General features: G+C 36.1%; 1 protein-coding gene across 1 annotated transcript in view; it reads left to right on the forward strand.

The window, feature by feature from the left end:
* Positions 1-24,354, forward strand: part of OTOGL (otogelin like) — an 83,763-nt gene that overhangs the window by 16,702 nt on the left and 42,707 nt on the right. The window contains exons 13-25 of the mRNA XM_085537683.1: positions 506-614; positions 864-910; positions 2,336-2,481; positions 3,655-3,778; positions 5,534-5,711; positions 6,525-6,649; positions 8,391-8,600; positions 9,339-9,504; positions 9,817-9,891; positions 11,024-11,076; positions 11,764-11,926; positions 13,101-13,208; positions 13,877-14,015. Coding sequence (XP_085393809.1) covers positions 506-614; positions 864-910; positions 2,336-2,481; positions 3,655-3,778; positions 5,534-5,711; positions 6,525-6,649; positions 8,391-8,600; positions 9,339-9,504; positions 9,817-9,891; positions 11,024-11,076; positions 11,764-11,926; positions 13,101-13,208; positions 13,877-14,015 — 1,643 coding nt within the window. The remainder of the gene's footprint in view (positions 1-505; positions 615-863; positions 911-2,335; positions 2,482-3,654; positions 3,779-5,533; positions 5,712-6,524; positions 6,650-8,390; positions 8,601-9,338; positions 9,505-9,816; positions 9,892-11,023; positions 11,077-11,763; positions 11,927-13,100; positions 13,209-13,876; positions 14,016-24,354) is intronic.

Consider the following 24,354-nt stretch of genomic DNA (forward strand, 5'->3'; position numbering starts at 1 on the left):
AATATTTACAGAGAATATGATGGCATAGAGTAAAATATCATTAAAATCCAGGGCCATCACTAATGCTGTCTACAATGAAGCACAGCATAGGTTTAATCAACTTTATTAGAATTATTTCTGAAGCAAAAGAGGTTTTGTTTGAACGGAATATATCATACACACTGTTCAAGAAATCTTCCTGCGATCTGGACTAAATGAAAATTAGGAACTGGTCAATGAGCAGCCCAATCATGAAAGGGCTAGATATTATATAATATCAAAACCATTTTGGTTTTGGGTCTGTAGAAGCTTACGTACTTTAGGCAAACGTTTTTCGTAAAACAACCTTTCAGAATGAAAACTTCTGTGAGAGAGCTAAAGCATTGAACTCTCTGAGCATTCTGCAGTCACTAGGTGATACTTGTCCCCAGCTGCCTTCTGACAGATTTGAATGTTTGAGTAAGATGGGGCAACCACAGTCTATTAACTTTTCTTTTATCTCAAATGTTAACTTCCTCCCCTATAGGTCTCATTATGGAAAATGGAACTTGTATCTCCGTGTCAAATTGTCCTTGTATTTATCATGGAACTGCCTTCCCTGTAGGCTCAAAAATTGAGCAAGAATGTAGTAATTGGTATGTGAAAGCCTCAGATATGTGTTTCCTCTATCTGTTACTGTTTCCTGTGGTTAGTTTAACATCATAGCCGTGCTCAGGTGTCAAAGAATAGTTAATATTTATGCTTTATGGTCTGGGCTTTGTGTATTACCAAAATCCACAGTTCTACAGAAACAGTGAATTCAAGATCTGTTAATTAGTTCATAGGTCCTATCATGATAAATATTGGAACACTGAATTTCTGTATTTTGTGATTTTTCTTTTTAGTGTTTGTACTGGTGGCATTTGGAACTGTACTGATCACGATTGCCCAGGTATCTGTATTTCATGATTTCTTTCCTTTCCTCTGTGAACACAGGGGATACGCTTTTCCAAAGACAACAGACTCAAATGTGATCCAAGGGTTTGAGATGCTATTTTAAGAAGAAAGATTTAGCTCATGAATATCCAGTAGCAATCGGACAGCTGAGGCAAAACTGTTAACTGCCTGATTGTACTTGCCTTGCTTTTTCCTATTTCTTTCCCTTTCCAACATGTTACATTCACACATTTTATTCTACTTCCTACTTATATGCTTTGGGATGTGTATCTAATTCCACAGACAGCTGCTGCACTGTCTGTGCAGTGGGCTGTGGAAAAGATTCTCCTCACTTCTAGATGCAGTTGTAATGCAGAGAATAGGAGCATCATTCTGTTGCTCAGAGTGCTCCGTTTTCATCCTTGTAGCAACAGTTCATGTCTGGATCTTTCTCTTTAAAGATCATGCTCTTTAAAGATCAAGATAATGAGTTGCTGAGACAAACAAATCACCAGGTAGTGAAACCTGACAGTTGACAGTTGTGTACATTAAACAAAATCATACTATGAAACTTGTGAAAGAGATTTTTATTTTTTAATGAATTAAAGAATCTCCTATGACTGAGTTAGCAAACAAAGCTTAGTTTAGGTACTAGAAAAAATCTTAAGAAGGTGGATCTGTAGAATGAAATGTTGTCACTGAGTACCAACCCACATGCATCTTGTATGTGCATGCAGGGGGTCAGTTCTGACTATGCTAGTCTTGTCCTAAGGAATGAATGCCTGTTAGCAGTAGGAGTGGGTCAGGTGTGCTCCCACAGATTGCCTCCTGCTGCAGTTCAGCCAAAAGGAATCTAGCTTATGTGCTTTGGTGTGACCTCACAAACTGAACCAAAGTGCAGTAAGTGGGGATCTGCTGGAGACTTACTGCAACAGTGGCCTCCTGATATGAACTAAAACAAGATTGTAGAGGCACCCTGAGGACAGACAGTGGGTATCTGCTTACCTGGAGTTTAGGACAACCCACATGTTCAAGCATAGCAGTTTCATGCCTGCAGCAACAAGCAGTGCTGTAGTACCAGTGAGGGAGGAGAAAGAAGCTGGCTCTCTCTTTCAGACCTAGCCATGCCAAAAGATGATGAGGAAGATTACAGGAGACTTCAGAGCTGTAACACAGAGAAAGCTTTTCCATGTATTCTAGGGAATCAGTGACTCACATCTCAGCCTAGATAGCACCAAAGCTACACACTGGTGTTTGAAAAATGAGATGGCATACAATGGAAAGATGTGTATGTAACATATGTCAATTTCAAATGCTGTAACAGGTAAAAAAAACTAAGGCTCTGAGGGGAGAATTATTATTTTTTATTGTATTATATTTCTCATTTACAGAACAACAACACATTAAATGAACATTCATATTTAACTTTTTTTCTCTCAAGCTGAGTGCTCCGTCACAGGTAACTCCCATTTCACAACATTTGATGGACGTCATTTTACTTTTCTTGGAATTTGCCAGTACATTTTAGTGAAAGGCACTGGAAAGAACAAATTCACAATCACTTTACAGAAAGCACCTTGTGGACATGTAAGTCATGCTTTCATTGAACATGCATAACAGAAGTGTATATGTGCTTCAGATATTTTTGCATAGGTGCTACTGTAGAATATCAGGTTATGTTAGCAGAAAAATATTGTGAATTGAAATCTATTGACAGCTTTTTTTTCTTTTTTAAAGTGGCTGTATTGCTACATGTTTTATAGTTCTTTATAAAATCTGTTGCAACTTTAGAAGGATTAAATCTGAGGAGTTATCCAGATTATTAATAAAATCATGGGACAGTGTGCAGGTGTCTCAAGCTTTAGAAAAGCTTTTGCTGGCAGCACTTGACCAACAACACACAATTAAGAGTTGTTTTTTTTTTTTCTTCATAATTTTAGATGTGTATTTGTTATATTTTAGCATATTTAATTTGGAGCTCAGACTGTGCCTCACAGGAGCCCATGTGTTGGTACCTCTGCACCTTTGCTTTTCTTTATGTCTCTTCTTCCTCATAAGTGATGAGACTCCTATGTTTTGCATTTCAAGTGGCCTCAAGGATGACAGAGTTGGTCATGTAGTCACTGAGAGACAGTGATGCTGCTGAAAGTGACCTCTAGTTACAGCTCTAGGCAGTCTGAAAAATTTCCATGTAAAAACACAAAGACCCAGAAGAATTTAAGATGTTTGACATCAGTTGGTTATATTTCAGCTCTGGTCCTATATCTAGGTTCATAAATTTTGCCTGGATAGCACTTTGAAATGATGGATGTTGGTTTTTATGTCACCTCTTTTTGATAGTCACATGTTTACAAATCATTTTAGTCTATTTCTAGAGAAATTAAATTCTTTTGGCTGGAGTCAGAGATGATGAACGACATTTCAAGTGTGCAGTAGTTTCTTTCCACTTCATTGCTACATTTGGGCTCTGACTTTGGGAATCCAGTATCAATACTTGGAGATTTCTATCTGCTACTGCTTGACTGCTGTAATAGCTAAAATGAATTCACCTAACTCTTATATGCAAAAGCAGCATTTTTCTTTTTCACATTTAATTTTGGATACTCCATTTAATGTTTTGAGTAGTGGTTTGCACTTGAATTACCTGATGACAGTATTTCCTTTCTATACAACTGTTTTCTTTCTTGTTTGTTTGCTTTTGCTTTCCATGCTAATATTGTCTTTGTGATCTTTATGATGGTGAAATTTGTTTCTGCTTAGAACTTTGACCATGCCTGCATTGAGTCTATAACACTAGTTCTCGAAGATGATGTGAGCAAACAAGTAACTCTCACAAGATACGGTCAAGTCCAAACTGGTCCTAACCAAGGTTTTAACATTAATGGTAAGAAAATACATGGCGTAGAGACTTAGTTGGGTTTGCATTTCTCTGTTTATAAGTTCCAAAGCATTTTAATTATATCTGTCTTGTGAAATTATTCTTCCAGCTGGTGAAATGAGTCCCTCATTACACCCTTCTTTCTTTGCATTTCTTATCTTCCTAAGTGCATAGGAATTCCACTCATCTGTTTTCCTCTGTTTAGGGGAGAGGGAGGAAGAAAAAACAGAGGTGAAGAGGCTGAAAGTCATCTTGCTATTGATGTTCAGATCAAAATTAACTGATGTTTTCTGTAATAAATTACATGGAATAGAGCCCATGCACTCAGAGGGTCTTTGTCACTTTCAGTCTTGTCTTGTGAGTTCAGGAAGGTTACATCACAATTTTTATAAGGCTAGTAAGAAATAGACCTTGAAAGGAAGCTGCAAAATCAAGCTCTGAATGTGGAAATGATAAAGCAATGTTTCATCTCTCTCTAGTGATTATTCAAAGTAATATATTCTCACTGAATTTTTAGTCTTTTCTCTAATAGTAAGGTAGTATTTCACCGTTCCTTTCTGAGCCCCTGGCAATCTGGAGCTTAGGGAATCCTGAGTTTGTGACTGCAGCTAGTTTTTTTCTTCACTGGAACTTTCTAGACATAGTTTTGCTTTTGTCATTTGCAGCTTCCTAAAGCAGAGCTTCACAGCTCAGTTTTAATTATGTTGAAAGTTCTGCTTCATACTTTTGCTGGTAATTTTATTTTATATCTTTTGAATCAGTCCCTACTGATCTTCTCTCATCAGAGTATACAACTAATATCATCTATGACAAATATTTTGGTGTAGTGTTCTTGATAATGGGTTTATCTATTAAGCCTTATCAGCTTACAATGTTTTGAAGCTTACATGAGCATTTTATCTTCACTGTTTGTGTATCTGTATGTGTGTAGAGGCTGAGAGTGAAGACAGACCTGATTAAAGTCTGCAGCTGCAAGTAGACCAACAGTGTGTACCGAATGAATGCTGTGACTGTGAAATTTCCATTTCATTTCATCATGTATTTGGTGGGAAGGAAAGCTGGGAATTAGCTAGGACCTTAGTTCACATACAGTGTAGGGAAGGAGATATACTGATGTCATATCAATAGTAGTAAGAGAACCTTCTATTTGAAGATAACAATGAACTTTACAGACATCTATTAATTAATCTTTTAACATCAATGGGGGCTAAGAAACAAGTCCTATCTTATTGTGTCTTCTCACTGCTAGAGTCATGCTGTTATGTCATGCATGTGTTATATTTTTGTAAAGAGGAAAGAAAGAAGAAATATAAAAGGTCTCTGGATAACTCACTGATACAGAATGGTGAGACTTTTCTGTTGACAATAGTTTCAGTACCTGATTTGTGTTGGTAAAGAAAAAGATCTGTGGTCTTATAATTTTAGATGGAAAATTTGTGAGGTTATTTGGCTACATAGGTTATGTGTGCCCCAGTGGCGCAGTAGTAGGAATGCCGCCTCGCAACACCGGGGCCCAGGTTCGAATCCCCCTGTGGCGCAAATGGTAGAAGTGCCGCTCTGCTACACAGAGGCTTGAATCCCGGGAGTTGGACTCGATGATCTCTAAGGTCCCTTCCAACCGGCATGAGATTATTATCTATTATTATCAAATAGTGCAAAATCTGTCATTTTATTTTTGAGTTTTCAAAATGTGTTTTAATTAAAGGATAAATGGAAAAATGTCGAAGTTTCAATGACTGCTTTTTCTTTTGCTACTTGCAGGAGCTATTGAAATTCAGAATATATCTTCTTTGTTTGTTCAACTAAAAACTACTTTTGGTTTGAAGATACTGTTTGCAAAAGATGGAGAGAGAATCTATGTTCAAGTTGACATCAACTGGAAGAGAAGGACATTGGGACTATGTGGAACTTACAATGGGAATTTAAGAGATGATTTTCTGTAAGCTGCATACAGTATATTTAAACTGTGTTTAATAACAAGTGAAAAGTCTTGTTGAACCTGATATTTTCATTTCATCAATTTGTTTATTATTAAGCTAATCCATTTAGAATCTCTTAGTTAAAAACTTTAGCCATTCTAAATGTTGAACTCATAAATTTTGATATGTCATTCTAAACCATTTAATGTATTGACTATAGGACCACAATATTCTTTGAATGCACTCTTTTTCCTCCCTATTGCTCCATCATCTTCAGAGCAAATAAATGAGCACTGAAAAATGAATGGATGAGAATCCACATCCTTACCTAATTGAGTTAGTGGGAAAATGTAATTCTTAACCACAGGAATAGTTTAACTAGAAGGGTACACTTTCCTTGTTCTTTGACTTCATTTCCTCCAAAGTTCTTCAAGCTATTATATCTTGAAGCTTTTCTATCAATAATAAATAATTTAGTGAAAAACAGCATCAAAATGCAACCTTCTAGAATACTGTAATAAGCTAACACATTAGATTTTTACAGTCCATAACAAAGGCCAGATTGTTCTCTCATTAATGCCTCCTCAAACTGATTTCGTTAATTGCATTAAGTGTAAGGGATCACAGACTTTGAGTGTTAAGAGTATTTTTGCATGAATAAAATATGGAGGAAAAAGCTTCACACGCTCTCTGTACTTTTGTACCTCACAGACAGAATTACTGTGACATGTTGATTATTTATGCATCTAAGGCTTTTTGATTTACCTGTGTCTTCATGTGTGTAGTTCAGAAGGTCATCAGAATGTTTGCAGTGTTGATATTTTCTTTTTCAGTTCTCCAGCAGGGATGATAGAAGGGACCCCGCAACTTCATGCCAATGCATGGAAGGTTTCCTCAGCTTGTTCTGTGCCTGTCAATGTTCCTGTTGTTGATCCCTGCAACATTAATCAGCAAAATAGTATGTTTTCATATGGAATTATTTGCATCATTTTGTTATGGGATTTTTTTTCTCTGTGAATGAGTTTCATATCGTCATTAATTATGCTTATACTTTAGATTTATATGCACACTCTTTATTTTCTTCTCATATCTTAGTAAAGACATTTTAGTTCCTACTCATTCAGTGTGGAAACTAAAATAATTTAGGTGAACATTTAATGCTTTGCATGCTGGCTACAAGTCTTACATTGTGCTGTCATGAATATGTAAAGAATGTTAAGCAGAACACCCTGTAGTCTTGCAAATTCTTCCAGCTTAGAGGACTGAATAATATTTTTACTGCTTGAAAGTACATGGAACAAAGTCTCTCCTAGATGGCGCTCGGATCAGAAGTCCTGTGTGTGTCTTCTCTGTGATTATCTAAACTTTATTTTAATGCTTTTTTATCCTCCTTCTGTGCTCTCCCCCATAAACCAAATTCTTGACTAAAGATTTATTTTTGGCTTGTTGACATGCCCAAGTTTTTGTTCAACTTTCACTGTCTCCCTTTCTCTGCGTTGCTATTCTTTTCAATTAATGAAGACAATGAGCAGAGATTGGTTGCCAACTCTGGCAGAATTTTTAATGTTTCAGAAACAAGGATGTGGGATTTGGCCATGCTTAGAGCCTGTGGGAGTGAGCCCAGAATAACCGTAAACTTTTGAGAACATGGCCCATTATAAGGCTTTTTGTGTCTTCAGCATTGGCTATCTTCTAAAACAGTACATCTCAGCCAAGTTAGCTCTCTCCAAGATACTTCATGATTTTCCTTCAGATTTGTGTTTCCTCAGTGATGATGGAGTTTGACATGTACGTAAGCTGATTAGAGCAGGAGGATAAGCTAGATGGCTTTTGGGGGTCTCTTCTACCCTTCATTTTCCTGTGATTCTTGAAAAAACATTCCTTAGCTGTGTGGTGCTGTTCCATGGCACCACCTGCGCTGAGCCAGCACAATCAAGATTTCAGGCCTGTTGTGTTCTGAACCTCATGAAACTGGGAAATAAATCTTTACTTTTCACTTATTTCGTCAGGCTATTTTTCAATCAAGTCATGTTTACTTCTTGAATCTTGTTTAATGATAACTCCTGAAACACTTGAGTCAGCATGTATATGTGGAAATGAAGAGAGATGGGATGGGCTACAGATGCTTTTCAGCAGCAAAATTGGCTTAAATATGATTCACACTACAGTGCCCCTGAGATGTTCCACCAGTGTGGTAGAAGGAAGGTCTGTTGGTACTAGAGGGTCTATTACCAGCTTGGGGCTTGCACACCCTTGAGCTTCAGTTTGTAATGCTTGCTGAGTTGGCATACCAGTAATAATATGGCCATTACCAATTTCAAAGCTAAATGAAACATTAAGTGGGAAGAAACAATATTCCAAGCTTTGGAGTACTTTTCTAACTGTTTTGAAATACATTGGTTTTCCATTTATGTTTCCCATATTAGTATAGGAAGGCAAAACTGTTTTTTTTTTGTTTGTTTGTTTGTTTTTGTTTTTTTGTTGCTGTTGTTTGCTTTTGTTATTTTTATTTTAAATAGAGTTTGTTTTTGAGTGGGTTGCTTACAATAATAGTTTTAAACCATAAAACTTTCAAGAAACGTGTTGTATAGAAATTCTTACTGCTCAACTAATCAATTGTATTTGTGTTTATGTCTGCGCTATTCGAGTATTTGGTATATTAATGTGGATCTGTAAAAAACAATGTCACCTTCTCTTAGTTGGATATGCAGCTTACTGTGATATCATCAATGAAGAAGTCTTTGCTCCCTGTCATGCCTACATCAGTCCAGGATTATACTACCAAATGTGTCGCTTTGATGCTTGCAAATGTGGCAGCAGCTGTATGTGTAACTCTCTTGCACACTATGCTTACATCTGTGGCAAGCATGGCATTTTTGTGGACTTCAGATCTCATATTTCTTACTGTGGTGAGTGATGTCTCCAGAATGGAGACTTTTTTAAAAACATGTAAAATTTTAGAGATGTAATTGGCTTAACAGAATGCAGCCATTAATGTCTCTTTCGTGGAAGCTAGAGTTGTGCTAAGGTCGAACAACATGCTCAGAGGAGAATACTAGTAGCCTTTATGTTAGACATATGAGTCATATGGAAGCCCACATTAGGCTACAGTGGTCAGCATGGCTATAGCTAGTGCTAACAGCATCATGGGGCAACAGAATCAAGGCTGTTCCCCAAGGGAAGGTGATACAGGCTGGAAGGGGCTCTCTGGGGCATGCAGAGCAGAGTGGGCAGGGGTATGACAAACAGGACATAGCATATGTGGTACAGCAGGGACTAAAATAGGGAATTTCTAGATTATAGGGTAATGCCTTAATTTTGACTGGACAATTTTTCCTCACTTGAAAGTCTGAATCTGGAGATAAATAAACACACACCACTCACACATTTATGCAGAAGCAGAAAATATACCCTGCCTACGTCCAGCTAAGGATTTTTTCTAACATTAAGGCCATTATGAACATTTTTAAATTTGGAAATGAGTAGAACAGTAGATTTTTGTCACGTATTTTAACTCATTCCAGAACAGCAAAAGATCATTTTGCATTGCTGCCTTGATCTCCTACGATATATTGTCTTGTTTTTTTGTCTTTCATGTTTTGACAATATGTTGTTTGCTCTTCCCTTTCCCTCTCTCTTTTCTCCAGCTGTGATGTGTCACAGTGGTATGCTTTATCATCAGTGCTCTTCTTTTTGTAAACACTCCTGTGCTTCGCTTTCTATGGCAAATATCTGTGGTGATGACTGTGCGGAAGGCTGTAATTGTCCGGATGGGAAATACTTTGAAGAGTCAGTCAACTTTTGTGTGTCAATGTAAGTCATCTGAAAATAGAATACAAGTATAGGCACATCTTTCCAGCAAGGCTGAAAATTGTTTTTCTGCTATTTCCCTCAATATGTAAACTACACTTCAGAGAAGATATTTCACACTGCTGTGCAGAATGGTGATGAATATTTTAAAAACCTGGAAAGAATTTTTGCCTAAAAAGCTTGCTTTTAGTACTTAGGGAAAAAAAATGAGAGCGGGCTTAGGTTTTCTTATCATAATAGACTGATAAATCGATTGTCCTTGAATCACATTTCATTTTACTTTTGAATCTATATGCATGAATGTTCTTTTGACAGATCTGCCTGTCATTGTCATCATAAGGGCAAAGTCCTACAGCCTGGAGAAATCCTTCCCTTGCCAACAGGTTCCTGGTAGGTTTGATTATCCAAGGGTTTAATCTTCTGTGTATGCTACTCAACATCTCTTTTGAGTAGTGTTTTTTGAGTAAAATCTTTCTTGAGATCTCAAGAGACTTGAGATTTTTTTTCACATAAAATGAAGATCTGTTGTATCAAGATCTTGCTTGTATTACACACTTAGTGATAGGTAGCTTAATAGAAATTGTATTGCATACTCACTTATTTTAAAAAGGTAATACCAGGAAGATTCTATCAGCAAGGAGCTAAAGAGTATCTCAAAATAAATACATCCAGGTTGCAGTGCTGTTCATAGATTTGGGCGCATTATGATAGCAAAATGAGACAAGAATAAGCAGTGTGATTCTATTTTAGGAAATCTTTCAAACAAAGACTTGCTGAGATCTATGTTTGTGTCCTTTTGTATTATTAATTTGTGATGGAATCCTGACCTCAGTGAGAGAAGTGGAGAAACCTCCCAGGTTTCCCAGTCAAATGTGTTCACTTTACAAGGAATACTCTTAATCAGCTACTAAGAAACATATCTGCAACCCAAGTGTCAAGGCTGGCTCTTGCTGAGTCTTGTAATATATAACATATAGTAGTATATAATATATAATTGTTACATCTGCAGCTTTGTAGTTATTCAACTGAAGAAATTATCATAGGAGCTTCATTTTCTACCATTCCTATGCTCTGTTTTTTTTTTTTTTTAATGAGATTTTTTTTTTTTTTTTTTTTTTTTTTGTGTTCCTGCAATTCTGCATTTTATCAGCGAAGTCATAAAGCCATGCATTCTGCCTTCTCTGCAACACACAATTTACATGCTGTTTCCTTCTATATTCACCAAGGGAGATAAGTTTTGTGTAACACAGTCAGCATCCTGATCCACCTATCCCTAATTATCCAGAGAAGCTCAAATACCCAGCTTCTTTTCTGTATTCATGAAACTTAGGCAATTAAGTAGTACCTAAACTCCAAGTCTGGACCCTCGTTACATATCAGCATTCAGAATTACCATCAAAATGCTGGACGTATTTCAGATTTTAATCATTTCAAATTGGGTTAAGTCTATTATGTTTTTTAATGTGGTGACTACATACATTTTCCCCTAGAATAAAGATGGGTTTGATTTTCTTTTAACCAGCCAGTGCTTGAATGGAACAGTAAACTGTATTGAAGCTACTTCAGAAAACACAGGTAACTCACGTTCTTTTTGTGTCGAAAAGTTGCACAAAGTTTTTGATGCTGAATAATATTTTGTTTCCTTTTATTATAATAATTTTGACATTGGGACAATGTACTATAATATTTTTGACAATGGGACAATGTCACAGCATCTCTAAATAGGAGTTTAGGAGCACAAGTCTTTTTGTGTATGTTTAAAATATATAATAACTTGTCACTTGATCTTTTTATCTGTGGGGTGTAGGTCAGGATTTCTCTTGGGAATACTTATACTTAGGTTTGACATCCATATTTATTAAATTTTAGGACCTTGATTTTTAACAAGTAAAATTTAAATGAATTTCTAGGGCATTCAGAAGGGATTTCAGTACACTGTAAACTATGCAATTTCTAAAGGTCCTGTCTACCTGGAGTATGAAGACTTAATCTTTATGAATGGTTGTTTGTGTATCTGATCCAGGGTGCATCGATCCAGATGTTTAATATCAAGCTTTTTTTTTTTTTTTTACACTAAAACAGGTATCAATTATATATTTTTGTAATACAGATTAAGCTGTAGACTTTTACTTGGAATGCATTCTTACAAATACTATACAGCATGCAAAATGTGTATTAAAATAAAAAGATTGCGAACTAAAAGAAGTAGAAAACAGCAGGAAAGATAATCTGATCTCATTTATCTGCATTTCCATTTTGAAGTTCACGTATGCCCTGAAGGAAAAATCTACTACAACTGCAGATCTCCTGTGCCTGGATTACCAGCAGCGGGTGTGAACTGTGGGATCTCCTGTGCGAACCTTGCCATGAACTTCTCCTGTGTCCCCTCGCCACCCTGTGCCAGTGGCTGTATTTGCCCCCCCGGGTAAGCTTGGGCAGCTTAATACATATTTCCACAGTTTGACTCTAATTTTGAAACTATTGCGCTATACATTTTTGAAAATACAGGGTCACATTTAAAAGGCCAGCATGCTTTCATCTCTCCGAGTCTTTTTCTTATTATTATAATGAGGCTTCATGCCTTAATGCTTCCTCAGTTTGAGTCCCACAGTTTCTCCATCCTGACATCATGATTCCTGTATCTCACCAAATACCCATCTTGCTCACACAGTCTTATTAACTTTTATATTGGGCTGTATGGACAGGTGATGACCCCTAGCACTTGCACATTATATAGATCATGTGAACATAGAAACAAACATGACATAAAACCATAAATTAAATCATCTGTATTCTTGCTTACTATGCAAGTAATCGTCTCACCCAGATTTCTAGTCAGGCTCATGGTATTAATGGGGCAGGGAGAAGGGAAGGGTTATAGGCTGGGCTGTACAATCCTCCCCTTTGTAATCTGTCTGCTCTTTTGAACTTAGCCAAGGTTTTTGTTCTCTCTACTCGCATATTTGGATTTGTTGCTCAGAAGCAGTCTACTGAGCTCTGTAGGGGTCAAATCAAAGTAAGATAGCTAAAAACATCTACTATCACTTCAGACTTGAAGACCCAAATATGCTGTGCAAATCGCTGCAATTTGATCTTAAATGGAGTGGTAACCATTTTTAATCAGTATTTGATTTTATTTCACTGGATGGTAGTTTATGGTCCCCTGACAATACATTGATTGTGCACAGATCAACAGTGTAATGAGACCACTAGAAATCCCCTTCCAGGAACTTGTAATGTTTGCAGATGACTCAACATTAGTGATGAACAGATTTCAAGCATAGCTGTTTCCCAATTTGGAAAGCTTCAAAAGCTGGCTGGATGTGGTCCCAGGCAGCAGACTTTAGGTGTCCTGAGAAGAGTGTTTGGATCAGATGATCTCCAGAGATCTCTTGCCACCTCAACCTTCCACCTTGACACCTTTTCCTACTTCTTTACTTTGGCCTCGACAAAGGAGTTAGCTTTTGAGAGCATTAGTGTTAATAATACATTAATTTTTACAAGATGTCATAGAAAAAACTATTAATCTTGCTTATTGAGCCGTATTGATGTACTTGTGAATGTACTTTTTAAATCTAAGTAATTCTCTTATTTTAAAGGATGGCTGAGCATAGAGGGAAGTGTTATATTCCTGACAGTTGTCCATGCACCTGGAAGGATAGGGAATTTCTATCAGGAGAAGTGATAGCTACGCCTTGTTACACCTGGTGAGTGGCATATATATTGCATACTTGTCTAGTCATGCAGTGAAAATGACATAAAAACACAGTGAGTATGTTGAAAATCAAAAAATGTTTATGCTTGTTAAAGATAGTTGGAGGAAATATCTTTTATTAATCTCAATCAAAGTCTAGGTAAAGTTGAAAAACTTTTATGTCAGAGCTTCTCATCTGAAAAGGAAGACAAAGATAACTTCAGTTTTTAAGTATCTTTTTTTTTTTTTTTTTTGTAACTTCAGTTAAAAAGTCATCAAGATCAGATGTTTGATTCCACACATCTTTGGAAATAGAATATCAGAAAAGAGAACCAGGGAGAAAAAAGGGAAATTAAATATATAACAGTGATAAACTGCCTCCTTCTTGGGAGCTGGATAGCTTGCAGTATGAATTTAACACTAAGTACATGGGACTATAAGGAAAGGAAATGGACAATAAAAAAAAGAGAAAGGAAATAAAAGAACAGCATTAATATCAGAAAGTTCCCAACATCTTTTCTGAAGAACCTGACTCATATTAACACAAAAGATTTTTTCATTCATTATAATTCACTTTTCCACCACTGTCACTAAGAACTTCAAAGGCAATCCACATAATAGCTCTGCACTTCTAGGCCTAAAAAAGAAAAAGAAGATACCGATTTCTACTTTTCTTTACAGTGTTTGTCGGAGAGGGGTATTCAATTGCACGAGTTACCCCTGTCCTGCTGTATGCACTGTTTATGGAGATCGACACTACTATACCTTTGATGGCCTGGAGTATGATTATGCCAGTGACTGCCAAGTTTACCTGCTAAAGGTAGGAGGACTGTTTGTATATAAGTTCATAGGTCCAAATGAAAATTTCCAAGAGAGGACAAATATTTGGAACACCAGAAGATAATATATAGAATCAAACATTAAAAAAAATATAGATGCATCAAAAGGAAGATTTGGTTGGTGACATTTTGGACTTGTTCATTTGAAAATGGGCCGTGGGTGTGTCATCATGTAACTATGTGGTCCAGAAGACTATAGAAATCAACATTTTCTGTTCTATCATAAACATGCTTTCATTATAATTAGAAAAGAATGACACTTTAGAAACTGCTCTACAGCTAGGTGTTAGTGATCTGCATCAGATCTGGAGTGTATGTGTATAATCATATCAAACACCATGATTTCATAATTGAACAATGAAATCCTTCATTAAGATTGTCTGGCAGCTGCACGCTAATATTCCTCAGAGCACACATTTACAGTACATAGCTAGCCTTTTTTTTTTGTTTAAAAATACCATTACTGACATTTAGAAATATATTCTATTACTAACAACCCTATTGTTTGTTATCATTGTTGCTATTATTAAGGCTAAGAATCTGTTCTGATTTATAATAAGGTGTTTAGAAGAATATTCATTTTCTGTCAGCCCTAAATGTCAAACTGTAAGAAAAAGGGTGTTTTCTTAAAAAGATCTACTGCAAATAGTTCATTTCATGTACAGCTCTGTAGAGTATTCACAGCTGTGAAATAAAATAGATTGGTCCCAGATTTTTTTCTACAAGAATACATCATAGAAAACTCCTCATTTGTTAGCAGGTTGTCTCAGAAAATAGCCCTTACTCTTGAAGATATTCGAACCTTTGCAAAAACCTTCTTCCCTTGAGATGCAAAAATTAGAGTTTACAACTGTAAAATCATCTTGCCTATATGATGAGGTAGAAAGTTGGATTGTCAGTTATGAAATCTTATGCCATCGAACCTTAGTGTGATACTTGTATGTGTTGCTTTTACAATCAAATGTCACCTACCACTCCACTGCATATGAAAGCTCCTATTTGGAAACAAAATGTGTGGATCATTTGGAGTCCAAGAATAAAACTGGCAGTCACATAATTAAGGCATGTGGAACATTGCAAATATAGTCCTTTCATCAGGTGAACACGATAATCTAAGAGATGAAACAGCTGCCTACATAGATCTGTTTTTCAGCTTTCAGAGATTTTTCCTTCATATTTAGTTAACACAAGAAACTATGGCTTAATTTTTTTTCATGATTTTTCTATTCTCTTTAGTGTGTGGAAAACTTGATTTATATTGAAGGAATGTTGATTACAAATCAAGCGTTGCATAAGTGTGTCTAGAAGAGATGATATGTCTTTGGGCTCATTTTAAAATGTGAAATATTTGGAAAAGTTTTAGGGCCAAAAAAAAAAAAAAACAGAATTAGAAGATGGGATTGTGGGCAGATGCCCAGGATCGTTGAAGGAACTAAAACTAAAATACAGAATTGATAAACTATGTGATGTGTAACCCTGGAATCAGAGGAATGGAAGATGGGAGTATAACCAAATATTTTAAAAGGGCTCCTTGACTGAATTTGGCAGGAATAGACAAGTACATCTGATTTCCATATGAAGGAAATGAATTGAAATTATAACAAAGATAAATAACGTGGTACTGGGGAATAATTGAGCTCTTTTTGTTAAAAAAAAGATGCTATATGAGTTGAATCTTCTCAGTTATTCAGTAAAGATGATAAGCAAATGGATAAGGGTGATCAGTTCAAAGCATGTGTATTTTCAGAGTTAGAAACTTTCAAAGACAGATTTTGACAAATGTTTTATAGAATCCAGTCTCTAATAGGTTGACACAGAATGTACTTTAGAAGATGAATTAAATCTGAAAAGTTAGATAGGAAAAAATAACTTTTTTTTTTTTTTTTTTTTTTTTTAAAGAACTGAGAGAGCTCATAGATTTCCCATGGGGATCTATGCTGAAAGCTTTGTTCAACATCTTCAGAAACCACTTTGAAAAGATTTTGTGGGGATTGAGCTGACAGAGTGCTGATGATACAGAAGCAGTCTGAACAGCTGAAACAAAAGCAGACCACCAAAAACTTAGGAATATTTTATAGCAGAAAACTCTACATGATAGAATGGAAAATGCAGATCAGTGCACATAGCAAAAAATGTGGCTATGCTGTCATGAAGATAGGTACTAAATTACCTATTAATATGCAGGGATTCAACTTTTACAAGAGGCAGATGCATTTGTCATCTTACTAGTGGCAACCTGAGAGATAATCCAAGGTGTTATCCATCCTCTAATTTCACGTAGAGTTTTATTTGCAAGCATACAGTTACACCACAGTGGTAGGACATACGTATGGGCAGTTGTACCACATACTGATGTAGTTAAAATTTGCACAGACATGATAGTGTGAACAAAGTGCTCTTTCAACAGAGTAGAAGGTTCCCTAACTCTCTTTTTCTAATCATCCTAAGCTGTATTTTGTCCACATGCAGTGTTGTTTTATACATAGTAGTGCCAAAGTAATATAATGAATCACCCTTGAGCTTCTCTTTATACAGGAGCTGTACTAGAGAGCCTTGTCTCTTATGACCTGTTATCCAAACAGACAAGGCAGATGAAAGGTGGGAAGTATATGAAATTGCAAAGTTTGATTGCCTTACCTGGCAGAGCTGTCCAGAGAAGCCTTGTCTCCTAAACCACACTACTTATCCTACAAACCAATATTTACATTTCTTGCTTAAAAATAAACTATGTATGTGCTGTGTTCTTCAGGTTCCCTGCCTGCAAGGTATTACAGTGCATCACAGATTTGACAGTTACTAGTGCAAAATTCACTGATTTACTGGTATTTTTCAGTACTGTTTTGAGTTTGATTTTTATGGATAACATGTAAAAGGCTCATCAAAAATCTGAAATTTAAACTGACGTGATCATAATAATGTGTATATATATTTATATAACACATATATAAAACGCTGTAATAACTTTGTCCTTTTCCCTGTAATCATTTTCCTATTTTTTTTTCCTGTGGGAACTGGACCATTTCATCTCTGCTATCTTAATACTCTAAACAAAGATGCCATAGTGGTACAATAACAAAAACTAAAACTACAATAAATTTATTGACATACTAATACTTTGACATAGGATTGAGTCCAGGAATTATCATTTGGATCCAGTGTCCCCAGTGGCAGGATAAAACACCGTTCCCATCCACTTCACAAGTACACAGAGTTTTATTTGGCTTTTAGCCTCCCTGAATGTGATATGTCTGAACAGCCCTTCAATTTGTCACTGTATTAAACAAAGAAGTCATCCTTACTATCTATTAAGTTTTCAATAAAGAACTCTTGTGCTCCAGTGGGGGAAAAGTCAAGTATTGACTTTCAGCCAATTATGAAACTTTAAACTTTGTTTTTAACATCTCCTTTCAGATGTTTTTTGAGGCAATAGTAGGTGAATGAAAAAGCCCCTTACAACTATTTCAACATACATACATGCGTTAATCAGACAATGACCACAACTATTTAATGCAGCAATCAAGAATGTTAGGGCAGTAATGTTTCATGACAAGACAGCAAGAAGTTAGGAGTTACCTTACACTCTGAGGAGTAAAGTAAAGTTTCTGTATGTATAGGTGACATTCACAGAGAATACATCAGTATTTGCTTCTAACATTTTGAAATCTGCTTCAGTAATTTGAAAGGATAAAAAAAAAAACACAAAACCAACAACAAAACCAACACACCAAGAAAACCTCAGAAAACCAACTAGTTGTTCTATTATCAGTTTAGATTGTGTAAACACTTTGTTTTACACAGACAGTATTGATGAAATAATGGCAACCTGATTAAAAATATTTAAATACCCTAATTTCTTGCACTTTCCTGCTTGTCTTCTGTCTTCAGCGATACTGCATTCTTTCCCAAACAAAGTGAGGTTACATTCTAGCAAACTTTTAATTAGTATTATTTGTAGCTCTTATATAATTCTTCCACTTGCCCGTTGCAAAGGAATTTAGCTTTTACAGTAGGATTACTATCTTTCTATTACATATGTTAGTCTTCTTTCTACATTTATGGTGGTTTCCAGTCCTGCAGTTCAATAAATTATGTACTGAGGTTTATATGGTCAATACGTTTGCACTTCAGAGCCCCTCAGACTTGTTCGCTTTCAAGAAACAGAATTATATGCTCTCTGGTTTGGGGAAGTCTTCAAGGAATAGTTCAGTGGGACTGTTTTCTTCACCATCTTAAAGCCACTTTAAAATCTTTTTGATGCAACCATGAAAGCTCTTCTAAAGACAATATTGCCACTAGTTTTAATGTGTTGAAGGACCAGGAAAGCAACATCAAATATTGGATGAAATAATTGACTTCTTATGCCAATAAGAAGGGTCAAAAGACACCACATGGGAACCCTTTTGTTGAGAAAGAGATTTATTTAACACAACAGGCATGATCTAAGCCAATGTCACAGTTTCCCAGATTGTTAACCTACTGCTAAGCAATCCCATGTACTAGATAGCTGGTCTGCCTTGAGGAGAACAGTAAGGAAGCTCTTTTCTTGCATATGCTTTATTTTATAACTTGACACAATTTTGAAGCTCCTAGTTCTTTCTTGTCTTGTTCAAATGCTTAATACAGAATTTGACTGATACACTGATTGTATTTCACCTGTTTGTTGCTGATGTATTTAACTGGGTTGCTAAATTCATTAAATAATGGTTGTGTATAAGGTGCAGCAACCCTACACAAAGCAGCAATTCTTCAATTACTCATCACATCTGAAGAGGTAGAAGTAGCCTGTATTTCACGTCTCCTCATATAATAATTAATTAATTAATTAATTTTTGTGTAACATGTTTCATCATCATTTATGCCAGGTCTGTAGATCCATGAATACTTGCCAGGTAATTTATAGCAACATTAACTGTGTAGAAATAGTGATGTGTTTCTTGACAATTTGTGTGCAAATCAATGTCCAAAATATGCAGGCTACTTTTCATGGAAAATATTTACTGTGAATAGTTTGCCTTGATCTAGTAGCAAAAACACCAACTGTTTGCTTTCTATCAGTCCCATTATTTTAGAGCAAAATCAATCTAGGATGCCCCCTATTTTCAGTGTCTCTGGAAGTTCAGCAAGGGTCAGTATCCAGATCCCTGCAGGAGACATCTCTTCCATCCTAGTCTTCAATTGGGCAGCTCAGAGCTCAGATAACATTGGTTGTATCTGTTTTTCCATTTGTTCTATCCCATCTGCGAGCGGAAGATTTAATTACAGTTGGCAATGGATTTATGCTCTGGTTCCATTTTCTCTAGATCAATGATTTTGGACTCAGTTACCTCTACATGCCTTTCTGTCTCCACCACCTGATTCTTCAGACCATTAAATTATGCAGTGAATGAATCACTTTTATCCTCCAACAAAGGAAGGATTTCTTTCAGTTTGTGCAGATTAGCATGGAAGGTTTCCAAGAAAGGCTTGGGCAAAGTTTCTTGCCACAAGGCTGGCAATTTGGAGGAGCATGGTTTGACTCAGACATTAAACCCTCTTTCTAAGCACCTTGCCATGTAGCAACCTCTCAGCTTGAAGAAAGTGACCCTTTCACCTTGGATTTCTGCTACTAGGCTAATCATCAGCCCTTTGCCTATACTGATTCTAAAATATAATCCATTGACTATTGGAAAAGCCAGATCACCATAAGAATGGCTGCCTCAGTTAGGTCACCTGTGCTGGGTAAAGTTTTGTGGGTGGTTGATGCCCACATTCTACTGATATAGCAGTAAAAGGTGAGGAAAAAGTAGCATCTTGCAGCTGTTTCAGGATGTTGTACAATATGTTGTCAGCAGTGAAATGGAAGAGGGTGCTCTGGCTAGTCACCCATAGGGGCTGCTTAGCACTTTATGGCCTCTAACTCAGGAACTTGGATAGGCTACGCAAGATGGGCATTATAGTTACTCTGGTTTAATTTAGGATATGAGTATTTTTGTTACTGAATGCATGGAAACTAAACCTCAGCCTAGAGCAGTACAAATAAACACATTTAATGTTCATTAAATTAAAATAATAATAAAAAAAGGACTTTTTTTGGAAGTTCCAGATATTGTGTACAGACCTTTGTTTGTTGGAGATCAGAAAAGACAAATTTATCACCATTATATCCCATCTTATTTTTTTCTTAGTCTGTTATTCTTTATCAGTACAAATGAACAGCAATAAAATGTTTTTATTTATCATGCATTTATTAATAAAACAATATAAGTACAATACAAACAAGTCCCTTATTAGTAATTATTTAGATATTTTAAAATGACATCAACTGTGCTGCTGATTTCTATATAAGAACAGCTTGTGTTTCAGAAAGTGTGACTTGGAAAGAAATACTTGAATGTTCCCAAATCCTTAATCTTCAAGATATCTCATTTTTAATTAGAAAAGGATTGCAGTGATGTGACCTGCGCAGAAGCCAAATCTGATACAAGCAGGCAAAGCTAAATAAGTAAATGAAAAGGAAATCTGTTTTAAAGGATCTCTTCCCAAATCTTACTACATTTCTCTTAATAATAATAATAATAATAATAATAACAACATAAATATAATAATATAATAAATATAATATATATAATAAAAAATACCTCAGACCTGTCCCAGCTATTTCTACCTAATTTCATCAAAAAGTTCAAAACTGTAGAAATGCTGACTAGGAAAGAACATTATGAGGTTTATCAAGAAAAACATTTCCTGTTACATACTGCAAATTATTAGGTGTAGACTTATGACATTTATTTGGATTTTAAAAATATTATTGACAAAACCACAGAAGACTCAACAACTCTACACCACTATAAAAATTACTGCAAAATATCAGTGTAGTGTAGAAAAACTGATATGATGATTTATCTTTCCTACTGCTTGTACAAATATTCACATACTTGCAATGGATCTTTCTCAAGAGTCCTTTAGAGTTTATTCTTTTTGGATTTCATCATTTTGGGAAGTCACTTTTAAAGAAAGATGAAAGCTTTAGCAGACACCTGTAAGTAGTCTGAGAATGAGTTGGTAGCTGGGATAATCTCCTTTTCAGTTTTCTTCAGCGATTCTATTCAGTGATGTTTGTCCCTTCCATCTCTACTCAGCTGTACAGCACTAGTAGGAATGTGTCACATCCCATAGGCTTATTGCAGGTTTCTTTGCCAGATTTTATCTGAAAATGTCACATAATCTGACATAGGTACTGAGGAAATGAAATAATTTGTGTGCATATGAGCAATTTAGCTCTTCGATTCTTAGTGCTTTTCTTAAAACATTTGTGTAGAAATACAGAACATCAGGGAAAATAAGTAATATTACCATTTCTTGTCTTTCTCCTGTGAGAGCATCACTTCTTATCCTTCCTATTGCGTTGTAACTCTACTCTCATGTGGATTTCCTCCTAAACTGAGACAGCATGTATCAGTGCCATCTGCTGACTTTGAACAATATTGCTCCGAAGTTTGAATTGCTATGGGCAAAAATGATGACACAAATTTGAACAGCGTGCAGAAGGAGGGATTAAATAAAGTTATACAGAATGTATCCATATCATTTTGAAATGGTAGAGGAGAATCTATCATAGCAGCAAAAAGAAAGAAACCTTCCAATCAGAAGTGCTTCTTGGTGTAAATCGTGACTGTGTTTTGAATAATTGACGTTTTCACCGACCATCTGGAGATGAACAGCCCTGTAAAATGGCACAAGGAGCTAACAGAGAAAGACCACATCAGGTGCCAAGTCATTTGCCTGCTCTCCAAGACACTTTAGTATTTGTACTTAAGTGCTCACTAAAATTAGCCCATGATGCTAATGTACTTCTCCTTGCCTCAGTCTTGCTGAGGTAATGGTTTCAAATGCTGTGTTACTTCAGAAGAAACTCTGATCATCACAGTAAACAGCAATCAAATTAATTCTGAAGTTTCCAAAAGCTTATCTGAATTGAGCTAATAGTGTTTCTCTTAAAATATGCAGGAAGGAGAAAGAAAATTCTAATTTTTGAATTAATGTCTATTTTTACATTGTATTTGGATCTTCTTCAACATATTTGTTTATGTGGCTAAATATACAAACTTCTAATGGATCATGAAAACAAAAGGAAAACAGGGCTTATCTGCCTCTGTCCAGTTCTCTGATGTCTCTAGATGCTTTTGTGGACATCCTAGTTTTCATGTTAGCATGTGAAAGGAAAAATACACATAGGAAAAAAAGGAAAATCTGGTTATCAGTAATGGAATTAGTGAGATTTTACTCACTAATCTCACTTTCTAAGAAAATAAATGTAGCCACCTATGAACTGTCTTCTCCCAGGCTGCACTGTGGGACTATGTCAGAGCAGTGCATGGTTTTGTTATTGGTTGATATAAATTTCTAATGGGATATTGAAATAGAAAGTTTCTATCAAAAATAAGCCCTAGTATTCCCAAGCTCCGCTTAAAAAAAAGACAGAAATACGATGCCTTTTTGTACAGGAAGGAATATGGAAAAAAAATGCAGTGAAGTCTAGAAAAAGAATGTTCTGAGAAGCAGGGACTGACAATGAGCCCTTGACTGACTGCCCAGATCTGTGACTCTGTCTTCCTTGTTGCTCGGCAACTCCATGTTATCACAAAGAAACTGATATTAAGTTGGAACAGGCTGGATATGGTAATTTACGTGGGAAGATACTCTTGCAGTGGGAAAACCATTTTATTTCTAGTTTCTGTCAGCGTAAGTAGGTTTCACATGATGAACTGTAGCACATCCCCTTTCGGGTGCATTTTACCTAAAAAGGTAAAGAGCAACTCTGCCCTGGAAAGAGACTGTGAAAAAAAAAATAATTAAAAAAAATAGAAGAAAGAAAAAAAGAAAGATGGAAAGAAAAGCAACAGTGCCCCCCCCCCCCCCCCCCCCCACCTTGCTATTTATTAGGTGTATTCCTAGTATCTACTCAGATCCTTCCAACAATAGTGACAAAGGCTGGTCAGTATAGCTGTGTCAGCCCAGTACAGTTTAGAGAGATGGAACTTAATCATTATCACAAAGCCACAGTTCCTAAGAACTACAGTGCTTTTTCCAAGCACTCACTGTCTTACCAAACAGTAAAAGGCAAACTTCATTTTATCTAAGTAATCCTAGTCCTTTCTTCTGCATTGGCTATAGGTAAGCATTAAAATATATAGCTTATATAGCAGATACAGACTAATTTGAAGACCATCACAGCAATGGAGTAATTCAGCTTTGAATTTTGTTGGCACTACACGACTGGGAAAAGAACCTTTTTTTTCTTTTTTTAAATATTGAGATGAATTGAAAGAATGGAAATGGTCTGTATATGAAGTAAACCTTATCTTGAAAGCACTGAGCCACAAGAGATACGTAATCCATAAATGTGTTTTCATATTTAGGCTTGGGTCTAAGATTTAAAGGAAAAGAGAGAATGTACAGAATATTCACTATTGGATGAAACTGCTTTATTTCTTAAGTGTCTATTTTACTTGTAGTTCTACTAAGCCATCACACTGTATTCCCATCTCTACATTTCTATCCTGTTCCATTTCCAGTAATTTAACATGAATGTGCAGTTCTACGAGTAAGGAAGTACTTCACGTCTTCAGGACTCCCTGTTCTGGCTTTGGTCAGCAAAACATTCCCTGTCTCCAGCCTTCTCTCTGCTGCACAGTTAACTTGAAATATAACTCAACTTTTACCCTTGGCTCAAATCCCAGCAATACACAAAAACTTGTGCCTCGAATGTGTTGATGCTGTTCAGCTGAAGGGACTGGCCTGGACTGTCAGAAGGCACAGGCAGCAGTTTCAATTAGCAAAGCTAGTACATCTACCCAATGCTGCTCCAAAGTCTTGTCTTCATTGCCAAAAAAGGTGTATTTTTACTGAAGGATAAGTAGACTGAATTAGCTATCCTTATTTAAAATAAAGCCCTCCATCTCTTTTCTTACAATTAAGTCATTGCTTCCCTATTAACACAGAGGACCCTCTTTTAATAAGGCTAAGATAAAAGAAGAGGAATTATCTTTGCAATGAAATCAGCCCATGATGTTCCAGGCATCATTTAGACCCACAGACTGCAAGTTAAGCCCCTTTCTGAACTCACTCATGGCAGGGAAGTATCTTCCTTGCTCACTTTTCACTTGGCCAGTGTAGAGTGGATCAGCTTGCATTCTATCTACCAAATTAATGAGTTTGTCTCCTTTTTAATTTACCACATCACCTTCAATAAATCCAAAAATGCTTTGGGCTGTTATCTGACTCGAAGGCGAGTAATTACTGGATTGACTCCAGCTGCAAGCATAGCTTAATTAACACACA

This window comes from Coturnix japonica, chromosome 1 (assembly GCF_054131305.1).
Source record: "Coturnix japonica strain WE chromosome 1, WE-NBRP24, whole genome shotgun sequence".
NCBI lineage: Eukaryota > Metazoa > Chordata > Aves > Galliformes > Phasianidae > Coturnix > Coturnix japonica.